This window comes from Ranitomeya variabilis, chromosome 2 (genome assembly GCF_051348905.1).
Source record: "Ranitomeya variabilis isolate aRanVar5 chromosome 2, aRanVar5.hap1, whole genome shotgun sequence".
Lineage (NCBI taxonomy): Eukaryota > Metazoa > Chordata > Amphibia > Anura > Dendrobatidae > Ranitomeya > Ranitomeya variabilis.
Genome location: NC_135233.1, coordinates 769,827,100 through 769,848,684, shown reverse-complemented (window position 1 = coordinate 769,848,684; position 21,585 = coordinate 769,827,100). Strand labels below are relative to the sequence as shown.

The following is a 21,585-nucleotide window of genomic DNA, read 5'->3' as shown; positions in this document are numbered from 1 at the left end:
CTGGACAACAACTTTTGGGGTCCAATTTCTCCTGTTACCCTTGGGAAAATAAAAAATTGTGGGCTAAAAAATCATTTTTGAGAAAAGAAAAATTATTTTTTATTTTCATGGCTCTGCGTTATAAACTTCTGTGAAGCACTTGGGGGTTCAAAGTGCTCACCACACATCTAGATTAGTTCCTTGGGAGGTCTAGTTTCCAAAATGGGGTCACTTGTGCGGGAGCTCCAATGTTTAGGCACACAGGGGCTCTCCAAACGCGACATGGTGTCCGCTAATGATTGGAGCTAATTTTCCATTCAAAAAGCCAAATGGCGTGCCTTCCCTTCCGAGCCCTGCCGTGCGCCCAAACAGTGGTTTACCCCCACATATGGGGTATCATCGTACTCAGAACAAACTGGACAAAAACATTTGGGGTCCAATTTCTCCTATTACCCTTGGGAAAATAAAAAATTCTGGGCTAAAAATCATTTTTGAGGAAAGAAAAATTATTTTTTTATTTTTACGGCTCTGCGTTATAAACTTCTGTGAAGCACCTGGGGGTTATAAGTGCTCACTATGCATCTAGATAAGTTTCTTGGGGGGTCTAGTTTCCAAAATGGGGTCACTTGTAGGGGAGCTCCAATGTTTAGGCACACAGGGGCTCTCCAAACGCGACATGGTGTCCGCTAACGATTGGAGCTAATTTTCCATTCAAAAAGTCAAATGGCACGCCTCCCCTTCCGAGCCTTGCCGTGCACCCAAACAGTGGTTTACCCCCACATATGAGGTATCGGCATACTCAGGAGAAATTGCCCAACAAATTTTAGGATCCATTTTATCCTGTTGCCCATGTGAAAATGAAAGAATTGAGGCTAAAAGAAATTTTGTGTGAAAAAAAAGTACTTTTTCATTTTTGCGGATCAATTTGTGAAGCACCTGGGGGTTTAAAGTGCTCACTATGCCTCTGGATGAGTTCCTTGGGGGGTCTAGTTTCCAAAATGGGGTCACTTGTGGAGGAGCTCCAATGTTTAGGCACACAGGAGCTTTCCAAACGCGACATGGTGTCCGCTAACGATGGAGATAATTTTCCATTCAAAAAGTCAAATGGCGCTCCTTCCCTTCCGAGCCTTACCATGTGCCCAAACAGTGGTTTACCCCCACATATGAGGTATCAGCGTACTCAGGACAAATTGGACAACAACGTCCCTGGTCCAGTTTCTCCTTTTACCCTTGGGAAAATAAAAAAATTGTTGCTAAAAGATCATTTTTGTGACTAAAAAGTTAAATGTTCATTTTTTACTTCCATGTTGCTTCTGCTGCTGTGAAACACCTGAAGGGTTAATAAACTTCTTGAATGTGGTTTTGAGCACCTTGAGGGGTGCAGTTTTTAGAATGGTGTCACTTTTGGGTATTTTCAGCCATATAGAACCCTCAAAATGACTTCAAATGTGAGGTGGTCCCTAAAAAAAATGGTTTTGTAAATTTTGTTGTAAAAATGAGAAATCACTGGTCAAATTTTAACCCTTATAACTTCCTAGCAAAAAAAAAAATTGTTTCCAAAATTGTGCTGATGTAAAGTAGACATGTGGGAAACGTTATTTATTAACTATTTTGTGTCACATAACTCTCTGGTTTAACAGAATAAAAATTCAAAATGTGAAAATTGCGAAATTTTCAATTTTTTTGCCACAATTCCGTTTTTTTCACAAATAAACTCAAAAATTATCGACCTAAATTTACCACTAACATGAAGCCCAATATGTCACGAAAAAACAATCTCAGAATCGCTAGGATCCGTTGAAGCGTTCCTGAGTTATTACCTCATAAAGGGACACTGGTCAGAATTTCAAAAAACGGCAAGGTCATTAAGGCCAAAATAGGCTGGGTCATGAAGGGGTTAAGAACCAGGACATACTTGTCATATGCTTTGAAGACCAGGGCATACTGGTTATGTCTTTAAGTCCAGGGCATATTGAACACGTGCCTTTAAGACCAGGGCATACTGGTCATGTGCCTTTAAGTCCAGGGCATATTGGTCACGTGCCTTTAAGACCAGGGCATACTGGTCATGTTCCTTTAAGACCAGGGCATACTGGTCATGTGTCTTTAAAACCAGGTCATACTGGTCATGTGCCCTTAAGACCAGGGCATACTGGTCATGTGCCTTTAAAAACCAGGTCGTACTGGTCATGTGCCTTTAAGACCAGGGCATACTGGTCACGTGCCTTTAAGACCAGGACATACTGGTCATGTGCCTTTAAGACCAGGTAATACTGGACATGTGCCCTTAAGACCAAGAAGTACTGGTCATGCGTCTTTAAGACCAGGGAATACTGGTCACGTGCCTTTAAGACCAGGAATACTGGTCATGCGCCTTTAAGACCAGGGCATACTGGCCATGTGCGTAAGACCAGGGTATGCTGGCCATGCGCCTTTAAGACCAGGGAAAACTGGTCACGTACCTTTAAGACCAGACAATACTAGACATGCGCCTTTAAGACCAGACAATACTGGACATGCTCCTTTAAGACCAGACAATACTGGACATGTGCCCTTAAGAACAGACAATATTGGACCTGCGCCTTTACGACCAGCCAATACTGGACATGCGCCTTTAAGAACAGAGAATACTGGACATGCGCCTTTAAGAACAGACAATACGGGACATGCGACTTTAAGACCAGCCAAAACAGGACATGCGCCTTTAAGACCAGACAATACTGGACATGCGCCTTTAAGAACAGAGAATACTGGACATGCGCCTTTAAGAACAGAGAATACTGGTCATGCGCCTTTAAGACCAGACAATACTGGACCTGCGCCTTTAAGAACAGACAATACTGGACATGCGCCTTTAAAACCAGACAATACTACATGTGCCTTTAAGAAGGGAGAATACTTGCGCGTTTAATGCCTTGATGTAGAGTGGTTGTGCCCCCTTAATGCTAAAAATCGTTGCCTCAGTGTGAGCCGGCCGGGTGGACCAAGATGGCCACTGTGAGCTGCAGAGTAGATAAAATCTCGCAGAGAGCGAGAAGCGCCAACTCGGGGGGCGGAGCCACGGACACGATGCTGAATAGGCCCAAGCCGGGGCCTAAATTTCTGTAGCAGGCGGGCGACACCAGCGGGGCGTTTCAGGAGACTTCCGGGATGCGGCCTACACATCGGCCGAAGCCAGGGGCTAAATTTTTGTAGCCGGCCAGAGCGTTACCTCAGAGAGGTGGGCCACAGGAAAGTGGCTGAGGCTGCCTGCGCCTTTATGGATATCCCTCTGAAGATGGATCCACTCACCATCGTTGCGCGTCCCGGCATGGAGCCGCCGCGGATGTGGGTTTCAGCGCTGTTCTGTGCAGCGTGGACGGTGTAGGGATAAACCTCAATCCATCATCCGTTTGTTAGGGAGGAGGAGAGGAACCGTCCGCCTCCTTGTACCATCCGCTCTTAATAGTGGTGATGCAGTGGGGGCTGCTCGGACGCCACATTGTAAAGTGCCTCTGTACAGCCGAGGGTAAAACCTGGTGGGCAGGGCTGATGTCCGGCAATAGGCCTGGCTGCAGAAGAGGATACTGGAGGTGACACACCAGTGCTCGTCTGATAAGGGAGGGGGGAGATCGGTCCCATGAAGGGGCCCGTCGCCCCTAGAATCAGCACAGGCAGTGGCTTCCCACGTCGCAGGAGAGGATACGGAGAGGTGAAACTCCCGTGCTCGCCTGTTGTTGGTTCGGGGAGATCGGAACATGAAAGAATCCGTCGCCCCCTTCGTCCGGTAAAAGGTAAAAGTAAAAAGATTCTTTGGGTCTGAATAGCAGACCAGTCCGTGTGCCTCCTACGGACACTAAGCAAGAACTGGTTAGCTGGGAGCCAGCAGAGGGGTGTATACTGCAGGGGAGGAGCTAACTTTCTTTGTAATACTTAGTGTCAGCCTCCTGGTGGCAGCAGCATACACCCATGGTCTGTGTCCCCCAATGAGGCGAAGGAGAAATATACATTTTTTTAATTATAAAAAAGTGTTACTTTATTACTTAGTCCCTTTTATGGGACTTTTACCACCTTGATCACTGTTCTAAAGCATTGCAATGCTTTATAACTATCAGTGCTGCACCGAAACAAACCGCTAGATCATGCTCATTGCGACCTTGGGTCACCATGGCAAAAATCGGGTCCTCACAATGAGGTCAGTGGAGAGTCAATTGGAGGGGAGAAGGGGCCCCTCCATCTCCCTGCCTTCTAAATGCTGTAATCAATATCAATCGCAGGATTTAGGGGGTTAATCTGCCAGGAGCTGTGCGGGCACATCTCCTGGCAGTGAGAGCCAGGTGTCAGCTACACACGTGATCAGACACTGCTTTTCAACCATGCTTCCACAGAATTTAAAAAATAAAAATAAAACTCCTAAAATAGGCCTGGACAGAAATGATGGTTCCCTTAACTTAATATTTTGTTGCACAACCTTTAAGGCAATCACTGCAATCAAACGATTCCTGTAACTGTCAATGAGACTTCTGCACCTCTCGACAGGTATTTTGGCCCACTCCTCAAGAGCAAACTGCTCCAGTTGTCTCGTGTTCGAAGATTACCTTTTCCAGACGGCATGTTTCAGCTCTTTCCAAAGATGCTCAACAGGATTTAGGTCAGGGATCATAGAAAGCCAATTCAGAATAGTCCAATGTTTTCCTCTTAGTCATTCTTGGGTGTTTTTAGCTCTGTGTTTTGGGTCATTATCCTGTTGCAAGACCCATGACCTGCGACTGAGACCAAGCTTTCTGACACTGGGCAGCACATTTCTCTCTAGAATCCATTGATAGTCTTGAGATTTCATTGTACCCTGCACAGATTCTAGACACCCTGTGCCAGATGCCGCAAAGCAGCCCCAGAACATAACAGAGCCTCCTATATGTTTCATAGTAGGGACAGTGTTCTTTTCTTGATATGCTTTATTTTTCCGTCTGTGAACATAGAGCTGATGTGCCTTGCCAAAAAGTTCCATTTTTGTCTCATCTGTCCATAGGACATTCTCCCAGAAGCTTTGTGGCTTGTCAACATGTAGATTGGCAAATTCCAGTCTGGCTTTTTTAATGATTTTTTCTCAACAATGGTGTCCTCCTTTGGCTCATACAATGACAGATGGTGCAATCTGACACTGATGTTCCTTGAGCTTGAAGTTCACCTTTAATCTGTTTAGACGTTTTTCTGGGCTCTTTTGTTACCATTCGTATTATCCGTCTCTTTGATTTGTCATCAATTTTCCCCCTGTGGCCATGTCCAGGAAGGTTGGCTACAGTCCCATGGATCTTAAAGGGACTCTGTCACCTGAATTTGGCGGGCCCTGTGTCCGGTCCGATGGGCGGTGTTTTCTCATGTTTCATTCACCCCTTCCTTTCCCGCTGGCCGCAATAGTTTCTTGAATTGCAGTTGGTTTCCTCCATAGTACACGCGTGCGCAATGCAATCTTGCCTTGCGCACGCGCAGTATGCTTTGCCCAACTGCGGGCAAAGTCAAAAAGCATTAGTGCGCATGCGCCGCCGCACTATGTCCCGGAAGTATTTAGCTGTGTTCCGGGACATAGTGCGGCGGTGCTAATGCTTTTCGGTTTTGCCCGCAGTTGGGCAAAACATACTGCGTGTGCGCAAGGCAAGATTGCATTGCGCACGCGTGTACTATGGAGGAAACCAACTGCAATTCAAGAAACTATTGCGGCCAGCGGGAAAGGAAGGGGTGAATGAAACATGAGAAAACACCGCCCATCGGACCGGACACAGGGCCCGCCAAATTCAGGTGACAGAGTCCCTTTAAATTTCCGAATAATATGTGCAACTAACTGTAGTGACAGGAACATCAAGCTGCTTTGAGATGGTCTTATAACTTTTACCTTTAACATGTTTGTCTATAATTGTCTTTCTAATCTCCTGAGACAATGCTTTCCTTCGCTTCCTCTGGTCCATGTTGAGTGTGATACACCCCATGTCACAAACAGCACAGAGAGTATCTGTAGCCCTATATACAGGCCACTCACTGATTCCAAGATTGTAGACACCTGTGAGGCTAGTCAGTGGACACATCTTGATTTAACATGTCCCTTTTGTCACATTATTTTCAGGGGTACCATCATTTCTGTCGAGGCCTATTTCATGAGTTTTATTTTTTTTTTAATTCTGTGGAAGCATGGTTGAAAAGCAATGTCCGACTTTCATGTGTTTATTTTCAAAGATTTTTTATTTATTATTACTTTTTCAGATTCAAGTTATTTCTGTGACCACTGTGGGTTTTTCTGTCATTAAACGAGTGGTACCAACAATTCAGACCATGTGTGTACGATGTTAGTTGAACACCTGGCGGCGATCGCACAGCTCCTGTGCGTGCATTATCATCATGACGTACCCAGTTCATCCAAGGTCAGGAAGGGGTTAAAGGGAATCTGTCAGGTCATTATTGCGTACCACACGAATAGTATCCTGAAATGAGCTTGGGCAGCCCTTTCAGGAAGTGTAACTTTTATTGCTGTATGTTGACTCGTTTCGACCAGCAGCGCAAAAAAAACACTTAATATTCCTCTACAGTACTCTCCTAGTTTTGTGACCCGTGGCTCTGCAGCAGATGATTTACCAAAGCCCTGAAATTGTTGTGGGCTACACAACCCCATCAGGTGAGCAAGCAATCCCTACGCTATCGGTTAAGAGCCTATTGCGCTTTTTGCTTCCCAGCTCCCATTGGTAACAAGTAATTTCTAACTTTTCCTTTAAGCTGCAGACAGGCGCAATTAATATCTGGGAATACAAACTCTGGGGAACTTGAATGATCTGTATCGTTTAAATTATGTCCCCCAAGAACAAACTCTTCAAAATCTAACAAATTATAACTTGAAACCCTTGTTCTGGGTTGGTCATATTAATGTTAATCAAAATGGACATTTTGCCAAAACTTCTTTATATATCCCAGACTGTTGCTGTCTCCATTCCTCAGACCTTTTCCTCCTGCCTTAACAAGGCTATTGGCAAGTTTATGTGGGGAATGTGGAGACCTAGAATAAGTTTAAATATATTGCGCCTCCCAAGAACAAAGGGGGTATTGGTCTACCCGATCTGAGAAAATACCATCAGTCTGCGATTCTTATAAGAGCAGTGGATTGGTTCAGGTCTGTGGAACATAAGCAATGGTGAAATTGGAAGGAGACCTCTCTCCCTGGACACATATTCCAACCTTGGATTTGCAAAATACATGTACAAACTAAACAATTACAAATACTCACTCAACATTTCTTTGCAAACATGGGAGCAAGTCTTAATCTCATCATCTATATCACGTTGGTTGGGCCCATTAACAACATTATTAGACAACTTAGATTTCCCCCCTGCTTCAGGTGCGGACTCATTTCTAATCTGGGACAAATCCGCTGGGGTTAGATTGAGACACGTTCTCATGGGATCGGGCTCTTTTCCTTCTTACAGAACTCGGTGGCTCTTGTCTAGGTAGGCGTCTATCTTGGCTGACATATTTCCAATTCAGGTCATTTCTAAATTCTCACATATCACTGACTAGTATAAGGGAAACCTTAATCACTCAAGTAGGTCCTTGCACTAAACTTCTATCTTGTACGTACAAAGGAACACAAATGGACACCTGCAATGACCCTCTACCCTTTACTGGGGTTTGGTAGATGGAATTTGGTAGTCAAATCTCAGTGGAGGATTGGCAAAATCATTTATATTCTCTCACAATTTACCTATTACTTGCAGTGCTCAGGAGAAAAACAAGAAAAGTCTATCTAGATGGCACTGTTGCCCACTATGCTACATTTCCCCTCTGTGTTGGGAATTACTATTCTTTTCTGGGTTGTGGCATTCAATTTTCTCACTGTACAATAGTCTCACTGGTAGCAGAGTCACATCCTCACCCAAAACAGGCCTACTTTCCATTACTCTGGATTCAATCTTAAAGGCAAAGAAAGATATCCTTAGGCATTTCCAACAGCTGTTACATCAATTATCCCATGTCCACTTTGGATGAATGGGTTGAAAAGGTTAAAAATATTATGAAAATGGAAAACATGATTGCACATGATAACAATGGCCTCGAGGCTTTTCATTGTCAATGGATATATTGGATTGTATTCATTGAGGAGAATGATCTGGCAATCTGGGCGTCAGAGAATAAAACTTAAAACAGAAAGCTATTGTAGATGTGATCTCCTCAGAAGTGCAGATTTCAATAAGTTGAGCTTTTATGTAAAAGCTTATATTAATACCTTAGCAAGCTGGTTATACTAATAATGTTTAACGATAACGTAAAAGGGAATCTGTCAGCAGGTTTTTGCTACCTCATCTGACCGCAGCCTGATGTTGGCAAAGAGAAACTGAATCCAATGATGTATCAGTTAGATTACTGGGGGCAGCCGTTCTCACACAATCAGAGCTTTTAGATTTAGCATGAAGCAGAGCTGAGGAAGCTAACCCCGCCCACCAGGCTCTCCACGTACAAAGTCCATAGACAGTGAGGTGCCTATTACAGGAGGGCGCATCTCGGACTAGCATGCACGCCAGCAATGATAAGACCCTGGTGCTAAAAGAATCATTGTAAGCAAACAAAATCTCAGAGCTTGATAAGAGAGTCATTGCTGAAATCTGTGTTTTAGCCACTACATCCTGCTGTATTTAGATTACATAGCAAAAACCTTCCCTTTAATAACCGACAACTTTTCTATTGTTATTGTTGAATAAATTGGAATGTTCTGTTTTCATCTTAATACAAATATTTAAAGTAAAATGTTATAGTTCCACTTCACAATGTTAGGCACTGTGGGTTCACAATACTAACTATACCCCTAGATACATTTCAAATTCCTTCAGCAGTGAACTTTCCAAAATAGGGTCACTTGTTGGGGTTTTTACTGCCCTGGCACCTCATGGGATCTGCCATTATACCTACAGTCTACACACAGCCGATCCCCGTACAGTAGTGTGCTCAAACAGTACAACAGCATATGGCTTTTGTGACGTTCAGTAAAAATTGTGTAACTTTTTTTTTCTATTTGTTCTGTGTGTGAATTAAACCTTTGAGGTGAATGTTACATTTTAGCGGGCCAAAAACCTTCAACTTTTTATTTTCACTATCCAATTTTATAAAATTCTGTGATGTACTGTACTTTGTGGGTTAACAATGCTCATCACACCGCTAGATCCATTTCTTGTAGGTTTTAATTTCCCAAATGGAGTAACTTGTGGGTGTTTCTACATTTTTTTTTAGCACCTCCAGGGCTCTGCAAATGCAACATGGTGTCCAAATTTGTGCTCCAAAAATCAAGCAGTTTTCTTACCAGGCACTGAATGTGCCCAAACATTAGCTTTTGACCATTGTTACTGCACTTGGGAGAAATTACTTGAATTATGGGGTCGATTTTCTCTCATTACCTCTCATGAAAATTACAAATTTGGTGCTAAATCAACATACAACTGGTAAAAACCAAAATTCATTTTCTCATCTTAAATGTTAAATTTCTGTATAAAGTTCTGTGAATCACCTGTGAGTTAAAAATGCTCAACACACCCCTAGTTAATTTCTTAAGGGGTCACTTGTGGAGGATTCAGTTGTTCTGGCACCTAAGGAGCTCTACAAATGCAACATACAGTCCACAATCTATCCCAGCCAAATTTGCACTAGAAATATTAAATTGTGGTCATCTCTTTCCAATCCATGCCAGGTGCCCAAACGTTGTTTCTTGACCACATATGGGGGTATCGCCATGTTTGATAGAACCATACTAGCACTGTATCTGTTACAATAGGTAAATAAATAACTTAAAGAAATTGTTCTGATGTTTCTGATGAAGGTCTTGTGACCGAAAACGTTTAATATCATCAATTAGTGAACTGGTTGCACCAATAAACGAAAAAACTTATTTTTCATCTTGCAAAAAGAACTTTTGAGTGCCAAGTTTATTATTTATTCATTGACGGGCTGGAAACCCTACTTGAGCACCACCCAGGAGCCTCGAGTGCCGTGTGTAATTTGTGTATGTGTTAAAGAAATTGTTCACTACTTGGACAACTTCTTCTCATACAGCACGCTTGGTCCCAATAAAATAAAAAAGCTTATACTCACATCCTGTGCTGGTTCCGTGACACGTGATGCCAACGCCCAATTAGCGCTGGAGTCACTGTCCCCAAATCCTGTTGACTTGAGTATGAAGAGGAAGTCAGATCAGCTGCAATCCGGACTTCCTCTTCATGTTCAATTTGCCCAAAGGCGGGGACAGTGGCGCCAGCACTAATGGGGCATCGGCATCACGTGTCACAAAACTGCATGAGAGCCCTGGGGAGAGCGAATGCCGACACCACGGGAAAAGTGTTGCCACGGGAGGCAAATATAGGCTTTATTGTCTTAAGGGGGCCAAACATTTTGATCAAGAAGGGGTTGTCTTAATAGTGGCCAACCCCTTTAATTCATTGGCAAATTAGGAGGCTTTGGTGCACCCTTGGCATGGCCAGGAGTTTGGTGCAATATGTCATGTCTCATTTGCGTATTTGAGCCATTTGCCCGCTTTTGACAATGTTTTTGGCAGCGTGTGTAGCTGCACGGTCTCTTCTCCTTTCTTTTGCCGCCGTTTGCAACACTAATACACCTGCAAGTTCATAGAGCCGCATCAAAAGAAAAGTGGCAGGGAGAATAACACGCTGCCGCACACGCTGGCAGTAATCAGACAGTGCCTGCTGTGGGAAGCGAACACTGTCAATCACAAGCTGGAAAAGGGCACCAATATGCAAATGAGGAGCATAACAGTGCACCAAACTCTTGGCCACACCAGGGGTGCACTGAAGATGCCTCATTTGCATATGAATTACTAGATATTTTCTCAGGCCCTGTGCCAGTAACAGGTAAAGTGCTAGCATGGTTGTTATAGGGGAACAAGTCTCCTACAACTATAGCCCATTTAAAATGCATCGACGTCAGCACCAAAGCAAATGCCAGACACCTGGAGTAGCAGCAGAGACCCGGGAAAGGTGAGTATCGTGCTGTTTTAGGTTTATAATAACCCCTTTAAGCACTTTTCATTGTTATACAAGTCCTTCTAATTGATGCTCTTGCATTTCTTGCAAATACTCTCTGTGCTGAGGTGCAGTATTATGGGAGTGTGTCCTGTAGTATTAAAGGTGTTGCCCAATGATATGTACATAAAGCGGAATCATTATGTAACTGAATGTGACATAACTGTAGGGTTTGTCCCAATGTATCCGGTCTAGAAAGTCCTCCCTGAGCTAAATGTCCTGGTCTACAGGCTGACTGCTTAATGACACTGACATTGTGGAAGATGTGGGCACACCCAAAGGCTGCCACTGTGTTCACAATGTTCAAAGGCATCACACAGATACCAGGCTTTAAAGATAATATGTCGTTACAAAACAACCTATTGTTTTAAAAGCAAAAGTGGACAGTTTTTGTTTTGCTCCTATTTCATTACCACTTCTCCTGAGTATTCTTGGATTTTTACGTTTTTCCCTCCATAAAATTCCAGAGAATTAAGGAACTTAAAGGGGTTTTCCCACAAACCAAATGGATTTTAATCAATAGCTCATGGAATAATAATAATTTCCATAATTGGATGTGTTTAACCCCTTAACCCCCGGAGCTTTTTTCGGTTTTGCGTTTTCGTTTTTCGCTCCCCTCCTTCCCAGAGCCATAACTTTTTTTATTTTTCCGTCAATATGGCCATGTGAGGGCTTATTTTTTGCAGGACGAGTTGTACTTTTGTTCGATACCATTGGTTTTACCATGTCGCGTACTAGAAAATGGGGAAAAAATTCCAAGTGGGGTGAAATCGCAAAAAAGTGCAATCCCACACTTATTTTTTGTTTGGCTTTCTTGCTAGGTTCACTAAATGCTAAAACTGACCTGCCATTATGATTCTCCAGGTCACTACGAGTTCATAGACACCTAACATGACTAGGTTATTTTTTATCTAAGTGGTGAAAAAAAATTCCAAACTTTGCTAAAAAAAAATATCACCAATTTTCCATTACCCATAGCGTCTCCATTTTCCGTGGTCTGGGGTCGGGTGAGGGCTTATTTTTTGCATGCCGAGCTGACGTTTTTAATGATGCCATTTTGGTGCAGATACGTTCTTTTACTCGCCCGTTATTGCATTTTAATGCAATGTCGCAGAGACCAAAAATCGTAATTCTGGCGTTTTGAATTTTTTTTCTCGCTACGTCGTTTAGCAATCAGGTTAATCCTTTTTTTTATTGATAGATCGGGCGATTCTGAATGCGGCAATGCCAAGTATTTGTAGGTTTGATTTTTTTTTTATTGTTTTATTTTCAATGGGGTGAAAGGGGGGTGATTTAAACTTTTATATTTTTAATTTTCGCATGCTTCAATAGCCTGCATGGGAGGCTAGAAGCTGCTATAACGTGATCGCCTCTGCTACACAGAGGCGATGCTCAGGTCGCCTCTATGTAGTAGAATTACAGCATTGCTATGAGAGCCGACCACAGGGTGGCGCTCATAGCAATCTGGCATCAACATCCATAGAGGTCTTCAGGAGACCTCTGGTTGTCATGCCGACACACCGATGACCCCTGATCACGTGACAGAAGCGGAAGAGCTTGCTAAAAGCCGCTGTCAGAGTTTGACAGCGGCATTTAACAAGTTAATAGACGCGGGCAGATCGCAATTCTGCATGCGCCTATTGCGGGCACATGTCAGCTATTCAAAACAGCTGACATGTCCCGGCTTTGATGCGAGCTCACCGCCGGAGCCAACATCAAAGCGAGGGTTCTGCCATCGGACGGAGTAGTACATCCGATGGCAGAAAGGGGTTAAATAAAATGTTCCTGTACTGAGATAATCTTATAAATGTGCTCCTGCTGCTTACTGTGTAATGGCTGTGTCTGACCGTACAGGAACATGGTCTGATCATACCACAGCTCCTGGTGGAGAGGAAGCAAAAGAGTATACAGACAGGACAGCATGGGATCACAGCAGATTTTTTTCTGTGATTAATAAAAAATTATCTGCCTGTGGATGGACACTGAAAAATCAAACATCAGTGTGCAAATATTTTTTAGTACAGTAATTGTTTGCGGACATTTCACAAGAAAATAGATTTAAATTCTGATTCTAAACTACATAGTTAATAGCATTGCGTGAAGACAAACGGGCACTTACTACTCCAAGATGGCTGCCATGTTTCAGGATGATGCCCAGAAATACTTAAGCAAATTTTCTTCCCAACTTCAAATCGACCATTAGCCTGGCAAATGGAAACCATAAGAATAATATTATAAGAATGAAGCATAAATATGGTCCAAACCAGTCAAGAAAAGTGTGCAATAATCTAGAAAAGGAACTGACTTACTGTTAACAAAATGATACTTGGAGGTTTCATGGGATATTCTGGTGGAAGAACAATTCTGCCATGGTAAACGCCACCATCAAAATCAGAATCTGGAGGACCTCTGACTGTAAAGTGCCATTCAAACAGATTATCCTTTAAAGCAAAAAAAAAAAAAAAAAAGTTAATATGAGTAGATAGATACAGGCAATCTGTGTATATTAAAGGCTTCATTTGCACAGGAATAACATGGCATAACTCTTTTTTTGCACTATAGAATTTCTTCTTCTGGTGTTCATAAACAAATGCAAAACACACCGATGGTGCTCAATGTAAGGCAGCCTGCAGATCATAATTCATCCCACTTTACTGTCCACGTCAAAGCAGTAATGCTAGGAGATGCTGCGGTACAAGTAAGGCTGGCGTCACACTTAGCGTAGGGAAATGCTGTCCTTTTTTTACGGCCTTAATACGCAGAAAAGTTCCTGAACATTTATCCGTATTCAATGCAAGGATGCGATTTTTTTATCCAAAAATTATCCGTGTATCATCCGTATGGCATCCGTATGGGGAGATTTTGTCGCCGGCTTGCAAAATGGACATAGAACGGATCCATCAGCTCAAATATTCGTGAATATATATATATATATATATATATATATATATATATATATATATATATATATATATATATATATATATATATATATATATAAAATCAGTGAGACACACACATATATATATATATATATATATATATATATATATATATATATATATATCTAATATATACAGCTGAATGTGTGTATGTGTGTGTGTGTATGTATGTATGTCCGGGATTGGCATCTGAACCGTCGCAGCTACAGCCACAAAATTTTGCACAGTCACACGTCTGGACCCCGAGAGCATCATAGGCTATGTTGTGAGGTGAAATTTTAACCCCGCGCTTTCCAATTCACCAAACAATTTTGCCCCTATCTACATAATGGGGAAAAAGTGAAAGGAAAAGTGTTGGAGGCGTCGCAGCTACAGGCACAAAATTTTGCACAGTCACACGTCTGGACCCCGAGAGCGTCATAAGCTATGTTGTGAGGTGAAATTTTAACCCCGCGCTTTCCAATTCAACAAACAATTTTGCCCCTATCTACATAATGGGGAAAAAATGAAAGGAAAAGTGTTGGAGGCAAATTAACAGCTGCCAGATGTGAACAAGGGGGACTTAAAGAATGAGAGCGATGGCGCCAAAGAGTATATACTGTACAGTTGCTAAGGTGGGGCCCCAACATGGGATAATCACCACACCACCACGGGGATATGAACACAAACACAAAATGCGCCACACACTACCACGTGCTCGAACACATATACCACCCTCAGCGCACATTTCCCCACACATACACCAACCTCGCCACATAAAAGTAGAAACACAAAAGTTGCCGTTCAAAACTCGCCACGCGCAAAACTCTCCACATGCAAAACTCGCCACACGTGCAAAACTCACCTCATGGAAAACTCGCCACACGCAAAACTTGCACACGCAGAAAAATTGCCACACGCAGAAAAATTGCCACATGCACAAAAGTTGCAACACATGCAAAAGTTGCCTCACACAAAACTTGCACATACTCAAAAGGCACCACACATAAAACTCGCCACGCGCAAAACTCGCCATGCGCAAAACTTGCTGCACACAACTTGCTACACTAACCTGTCACATGCAACTCGACACACAAAAAGTTGCTACACGCATGTCGCCACACAAAACTCATCTCACAAAAGTCCCTACATGCATGTCGCCACACGCAACTCAACACACACAACTTGACACACGAAACTCGCCCTAAAACACACACACGTCTGGTATTATCCTTCAAAAATAAAAATCTGATTAATAAGCAGACAAACTACAAGAGCAACAAATGTACCATATAGGAATCTGGCAGCTGTCAGTCACATGACCTGTCTATTATGTGTATGTGTGAGCTAATATATACTGCCAGGGGGTGGGCTTACTGTTGGCTGGGGATTTATCAGGCTGCCATTTTAGCTTACAAATACTGAGGTAAAAATACTGAACAAATAACGTGTGAACGAGGGCTAATACAGGAGGAGATGACATACAGATATATACTATATACAGGAGGAGATGACACACAGGTATATACTATTTACAGGGGAGATGACACACAGGTATATACTATATACAGGAGGAGATGACACACAGATATATACTATATACAGGAGAGATGACACACAGGTATATACTATATAGAGGAGGAGATGACATACAGGTACATACTACATACAGGAGGAGATGACATACAGGTATATACTATATACAGGAGGAGATGACACACAGGTATATACTATATACAGGAGCAGATTACCTACAGGTATATAGTATATACAGGAGGAGATGACATACAGGTATATGCTATGTATAGGAGGAGATGACATACAGGTATATACTATATACAGGAGGAGATAACACACAGATATATACTATATATAGGTGAGATGACACACAGGTATATACTATATACAGGAGATTACATACAGGTATATCTAATATATAAAGCTGAATGTGTGTATGTATGTATGTGTGTATGTCCGGGATTGGCATCTGCACCGTCGCAGCTACAGCCACAAAATTTTGCACAGTCACAAGTCTGGACCCCGAGAGCGTCATAGGCTATGTTGTGAGGTGAAATTTTAACCCCGCGCTTTCCAATTCACCAAACAATTTTGCCCCTATCTACATAATGGGGAAAAAGTGAAGGGAAAAGTGTTGGAGGAAAATTGACAGCTGCCAGATGTGAACAATGAGGACTTAAAGAATGAGAGCGATGGCGCCAAAGAGTATATACCGTACAGTTGCTAAGGTGGGGCCCCGACATGGGATACTCACCACACACGGGGATATGAACACAAACACAAAATGCGCCACACACTACCACGTGCTTGAACACATATACGACCCTCAGCACACATTTCACCACACACACACCAACCTTGCCACATAAAAGTCGAAACACAAAAGTCACCACTCAAAACTCGCTACATGCAAAACTCGCCATATGCAAAACTAGGCTCACGCAAAACTCGCCACACGTGCAAAACTCACCTCATGGAAAACTCACCTCATGCAAAACTTACACACACAGAAAAATTGCCACATGCACAAAAGTTGCACCACATGCAAAAGTTGCCTCACACAAAACTTGCACATACTCAAAACGCACCACACATAAAACTCGCCATGCGCAAAACTCGCCATGCACAAATCTTGCTGCACACAACTTACTACACTAACCTGTCACATGCAACTCGACACACAAAATGTTGCTACACGCATGTCGCCACACAAAACTCATCTCACAAAAGTCGCTACATGCATGTCGCCACACGCAACTCAACACACACAACTTGACACATGAAACTCGCCCTAAAACACACACAAGTCTGGTATTATCCTTCAAAAATAAAAATCTGATTAATAAGCAGACAAACTACAAGAGCAACAAATGTACCATATAGGAATCCGGCAGCTGTCAGTCACATGACCTGTCTATTATGTGTATGTGTGAGCTAATATATACTGCCAGGGGGTGGGCTTCCTGTTGGCTGGGGATTTATCAGGCTGCCAATAGCAACCAATCACAGCTCAGCTTCTATTTTGCTACAGTTAATTAATCTGAGCTCTGATTGGTTAATATAGGCAACAAAGACATTCTCAGTATAACAAAGCTAATATATTTTGTGAAATTCTTCTATTAGCTTAGTTTTTGCCTTTTAATAATTACATTTCTATCTATTTGTTTTGTGGTTTTTGTGTGCAGAATAAATTTTTGTTAACACATTCTATTTTGCTAACAGCAGTCATTAACCCGGGCGAAGCCGGGTAGTACAGCTAGTATATATATATATATATTTAATACAGCGCTAGATAGCAGAAAAGCCGGCAATTCAATTGCCGGCTTTTGCTATCTCCTTATCAAACCCGACATGATATGAGACATGGTTACATACAGTAAACCATTTCATATCCCTTATTTTTTTACATATTCCTCACTAATAATGTTAGTAGAGTGTGTGTGCAAACTTTTGTGTCTCTAGCTGTTAAAATAAAGGGTTAATTCACGGAAAAAAATGGCGTGGGCTCCTGCGCAATTTTCTCCGCCAGAGTGGGAAAGCCAGTGACTGAGGGCAGATATTAATAGCCTAGAGAGGGACCATGGTTATTGGCCCCCCTGGCTAAAAATATCTGCCCCCAGCCACCCCAGGAAAGGCACATCTGGAAGATGCGCCTATTCTGGCACTTAGCCTCTCTCTTCCCACTCCCCTGTAGTGGTGGGGATATGGGGTAATAAGGGGCTAATGTCACCTTGATATTGATAAGGTGACATTAAGCCTGGTTAATAATGGAGAGGTGTCAATAAGACACCTATCCATTATTAATCCAATATTAATAAAGTGTTAAAAAAACACACACATTTGGAAAAAAGTATTTTAATGAAATAGAGACACATGGTGTAATATGTTTATTATACGCTCAATCCAATTGAAGACCCTTGTCACCTGAAACAAAGTTAAATTAAAAAACAACAATATTCCATACCTCTCCGGCGTTACAGTCAAGTCCCATGATGTAAATCCATCTGAAGGGGTTAAATAATTTTACAAGCAGGAGCTCTGCTAATGCAGCTGTTGCCCCTGCCTGTAAAAACTAGTGAATGAATGGAATACAGGGGAACGTAGCATTGTAGACTTGCGGTGCTGCGCCCCCTGCTGGCATAACCTCATATGAACTCTAGCGTGAGAAAATATTCAGAAAAATTCCCAGGCTAGAGTTCATATGAGGTTATGCCAGCAGGGGGCGCAGCACCACAAGTCTACACATTGGTCCGTGTGCAACGCGTAGTTTTTGCGCCTCTCATATGTCCGTAAAATCTCTAGTGTGACGCCAGCCTAAATCAATTCCAGATCACCAAAGCTATAGTGATCTAAGCTTACCTGGGTGTTGCAGTAATTATATGCTCCTAAAAAAGCAGGAACAATACTGCCAGCTGACCAGGGTCTAAGGGTAAGTTCACACAGGGCGTTTTTGCTGCTTTTTTTTTCTGCAGCAAAAAAAAAATCTTGGCAGGAAAGAAGCTGCAGCAAAAATGCAGGTTTAGGTGCGTTTTCTGTTGCGGATTTGGTGCAGTTTTATTGTTGCATTTTTTTTCTCTTTGTCCATGCTAATATCCTTGACTTTTCAGCAGCAAAAACTTAGCAAATAATGATACCTGCGTTTTTGCTGCAGTTTAGCAGCGTTTTTTTCAACACCCATTCAAGTCAATGGGTGAAAAAACGCAGCAAAGCACAAAATACTGATCACACAAAAAACCAATGTGTGTGCATTAGAATTAAAAAAATGCAGCAAAAAAAAAACGCAGCAAAAAAAAAACACAGCAAAAACGCCCTGTGTGAACATAACCTTAGGCTGCTTTCACAGCTGTTATAGGGCTCCTCTGCAGTAGATTGTAGGTCAGTAAGAATGAGATAAGTTATTTTCAGGACCAATAATGGAAAACCTTACACAAAGGTCTTCTTTGGAAAAAGTTGACTTGCTTTATTTTAACAGGATCCAAGGTGACACCCCTTCCAAGACAAAGAGGTGGGTCCTACATGTTAGAGCTGCATAAATCAGACATCCAGTAGATATGCCGTACATGTCTAAGTCTGGAATGCCTTTCAAAGGGAACACTGTCAGGAACACTGTCAGGCCATTCTTGCTGCCCAAACTGAGTGCAGGATTGCAGACAGGTATATAATTCTCTGAAACATTGGACTAGTCTTCAAATATACTCTAAAGGCTAGTCCAATTCCAATTCCACCCTCCGTCGACTCCTTGCAGCGCTGCTCTAGGTGATTAACAGGTCAATCCCTATGTTCAAGAAAGGGAGAGACCGGTCAATCACATGCAGCGAAAAAGGTAAGTGATGGCCTGGGACTAAGCTGGGCTAGGCTGATCTCTGGCTATGGTCCCGGCAGCATCTTCAAAATATATTTTCTCTGAAACACCAGAGCATTTAAGAGACTATAAAACCCAGCTGCAATTGTACAGCCATGCTGTGATCATGCTGTCCGAGGTTTTGGGCAGCATGAATCACCCGACAGGTTCCCTTTAAACTCTTCTCACCCTGTAAGGCTACTTTCACACTAGCGTTAACTGCATTACGTTTCAAAACGTCTTTTTTCAGAAAAAACGCATCCAGCAAAACTTTTTGCTGGATGCGTTTTTTTCCCATAGACTTGTATTGGCGACGTATGGCGACGGATTGGCATACGTCGTGTACGTTTTACGACGGATGCGTCGAAATTTGGCGACACGTCGTCTCAAAAAAACGTAGATTGTAACGTTTTTTGTCTCCGCCTAAAAAACGTGTCGCGACGCATCCTGCGGCATACGTCGTTGGCTGCAATGGAAGCCTATGAGCGACGGATGCGTCGGGACACGTCGTACGACGCAATGCAGCGCTGCAATACGTTTTTTTTACACTGAGCATGCTCAGAAGAAGTATTTTGTTGCCAATTGGTCAGACACCCCCAAATCTATATAAACCTGGCCTGGGCCTTGAACCCCACATATGCCAGCAAGACACAGAGAAGCAAAGAAGCCTGCCAGCAAGAGCCAGCCTGCCACAAGACCCCAGCCAAGCACAAGACCCCAGCCAGCCTGTCACAAGACTGCAGCCAGCCTGCCACAAGACTCCAGCCATCCTGCCACAAGACTCCAGCCATCCTGCCACAAGACTCCAGACATCCTGCTACAAGACTCCAGCCACCATAGCCAGTGTGAGTATTGCAATTTTAGTGTGCATCTGTGTGCCTGTGCATTTCTGTGTGTATGAGGTACTACTGACTACAGCAAGAGCTTAAAACCTGAAGAGAACCTGAGGCCTGCCATCGTCCTGCACCAGCCAGTGCCATGCTAGAGTCCAGATCCACCATGATGCCAGCCACTGTGAAGACCTGCTGCTTCAGCCAAAGGATTGTCAGCCTTTTGTATGTGTGTGTGTGTATGCGTCTTCTGATTGGTTTCACCTTTCTGCCTTTGTTGTATATATGTGTATTTGCATAAAGCTATGTGCGTGCATGTGTATGTGTGCATTTTTGGACGGCTGTGTGCTTTTGTACCATGTGCCTGCACCATATTATGCCTTTGCCAATTTTATGCCTGTTCATGTGGGAGGGTATGTGTCCATGTGCAGGATTGCATCAGGATGTGGTCAGGATTTTCCATCAGTATTTGTACGCCAAAACCAGGAGTGGGTGATAAAAGCAAAAGTGTGCCTGTTTTCGTATTATACTTTACCTAATTTTTACACTCCTGGTTTTGGCTTACAAATACTGATGGGAAATCCTGCCCAAATTCTGATGCGATCCTGAATGTGGACACATACCATGCATGTTTTTTGGGTACGTCTTGTTGATGGCATGTGCATTTGTCCATGCTGTATAATTGGTTATTTGCCTTTTTCTGATGTATTGACTGTATAGTGGTCTGTGCAGCATGTGGTTTAAATTTTTTTTTTTTTTTTTTTTTTTAAATCTGATGTGTTTTTTAAAAAAGTCTAGCGGTGTGCAGCTTGTGGTTTGAATGTGTGAGTGTGGGGTTTTTCTATTTAATAAAAGTGTTGAATTTTTTTTTATTACAGTTATAACCATTTGCAGTTGAAGTACTTGTATTTAAAATAAAGAGCATGTCAGCTCCTTGTGATTTTTAAAAAAAAAAGTGCAAAAAAAAAATTATAATAAAATGTTTATTAAAAAAATGTCCGTAGTATTATTTCATAAAGGTAAATTTAAAACTGGTGTATGTACCAATGGTTACACATGCAATACAGGGTTGGTTGAGGGCTCATTTTTTTTAATAAAGGTTAACCTGTAAAGTATTTTTTTTTTTTTTTGGGGGGGGGAGAGGTTATTTATTTTAAATAAAATGTGTCAAATATATTTTTTCATGGTGTTAACATTAAAAAATTTTGTTTTTTGGGACATGGAAATGAATGGTATAACGTGCAACTTTTTGGGGGGGTTTTGGTGTTCACCTGTATGAACATTTCTGACATCATTTTAGTAGGGTGTTTATCATTGAACATTACCTAGTTCAGGGGGTGGTCTAACTATAGATCCATTATACATATAACAGATAAACCAGGACCGCAGCCGCTGCCCACCAGGACACAGCCGCTGCCCACCAGGACCACAGCTAAAGAGCTAGAAGTAAGTTTTGA

At 42.4% G+C, this 21,585-nt stretch overlaps 1 protein-coding gene across 1 annotated transcript in view; it reads right to left on the bottom strand.

Annotated features, from left to right (window-relative positions):
- UBE2J1 (ubiquitin conjugating enzyme E2 J1) overlaps positions 1-21,585 on the bottom strand; it is a 90,054-nt gene that overhangs the window by 24,138 nt on the left and 44,331 nt on the right. Inside the window, exons 3-4 of the mRNA XM_077289736.1 lie at positions 13,328-13,459; positions 13,138-13,222 (exon numbers count right to left, since the gene is read on the bottom strand). Of these exons, the coding sequence (XP_077145851.1) occupies positions 13,138-13,222; positions 13,328-13,459 (217 nt within the window). The remainder of the gene's footprint in view (positions 1-13,137; positions 13,223-13,327; positions 13,460-21,585) is intronic.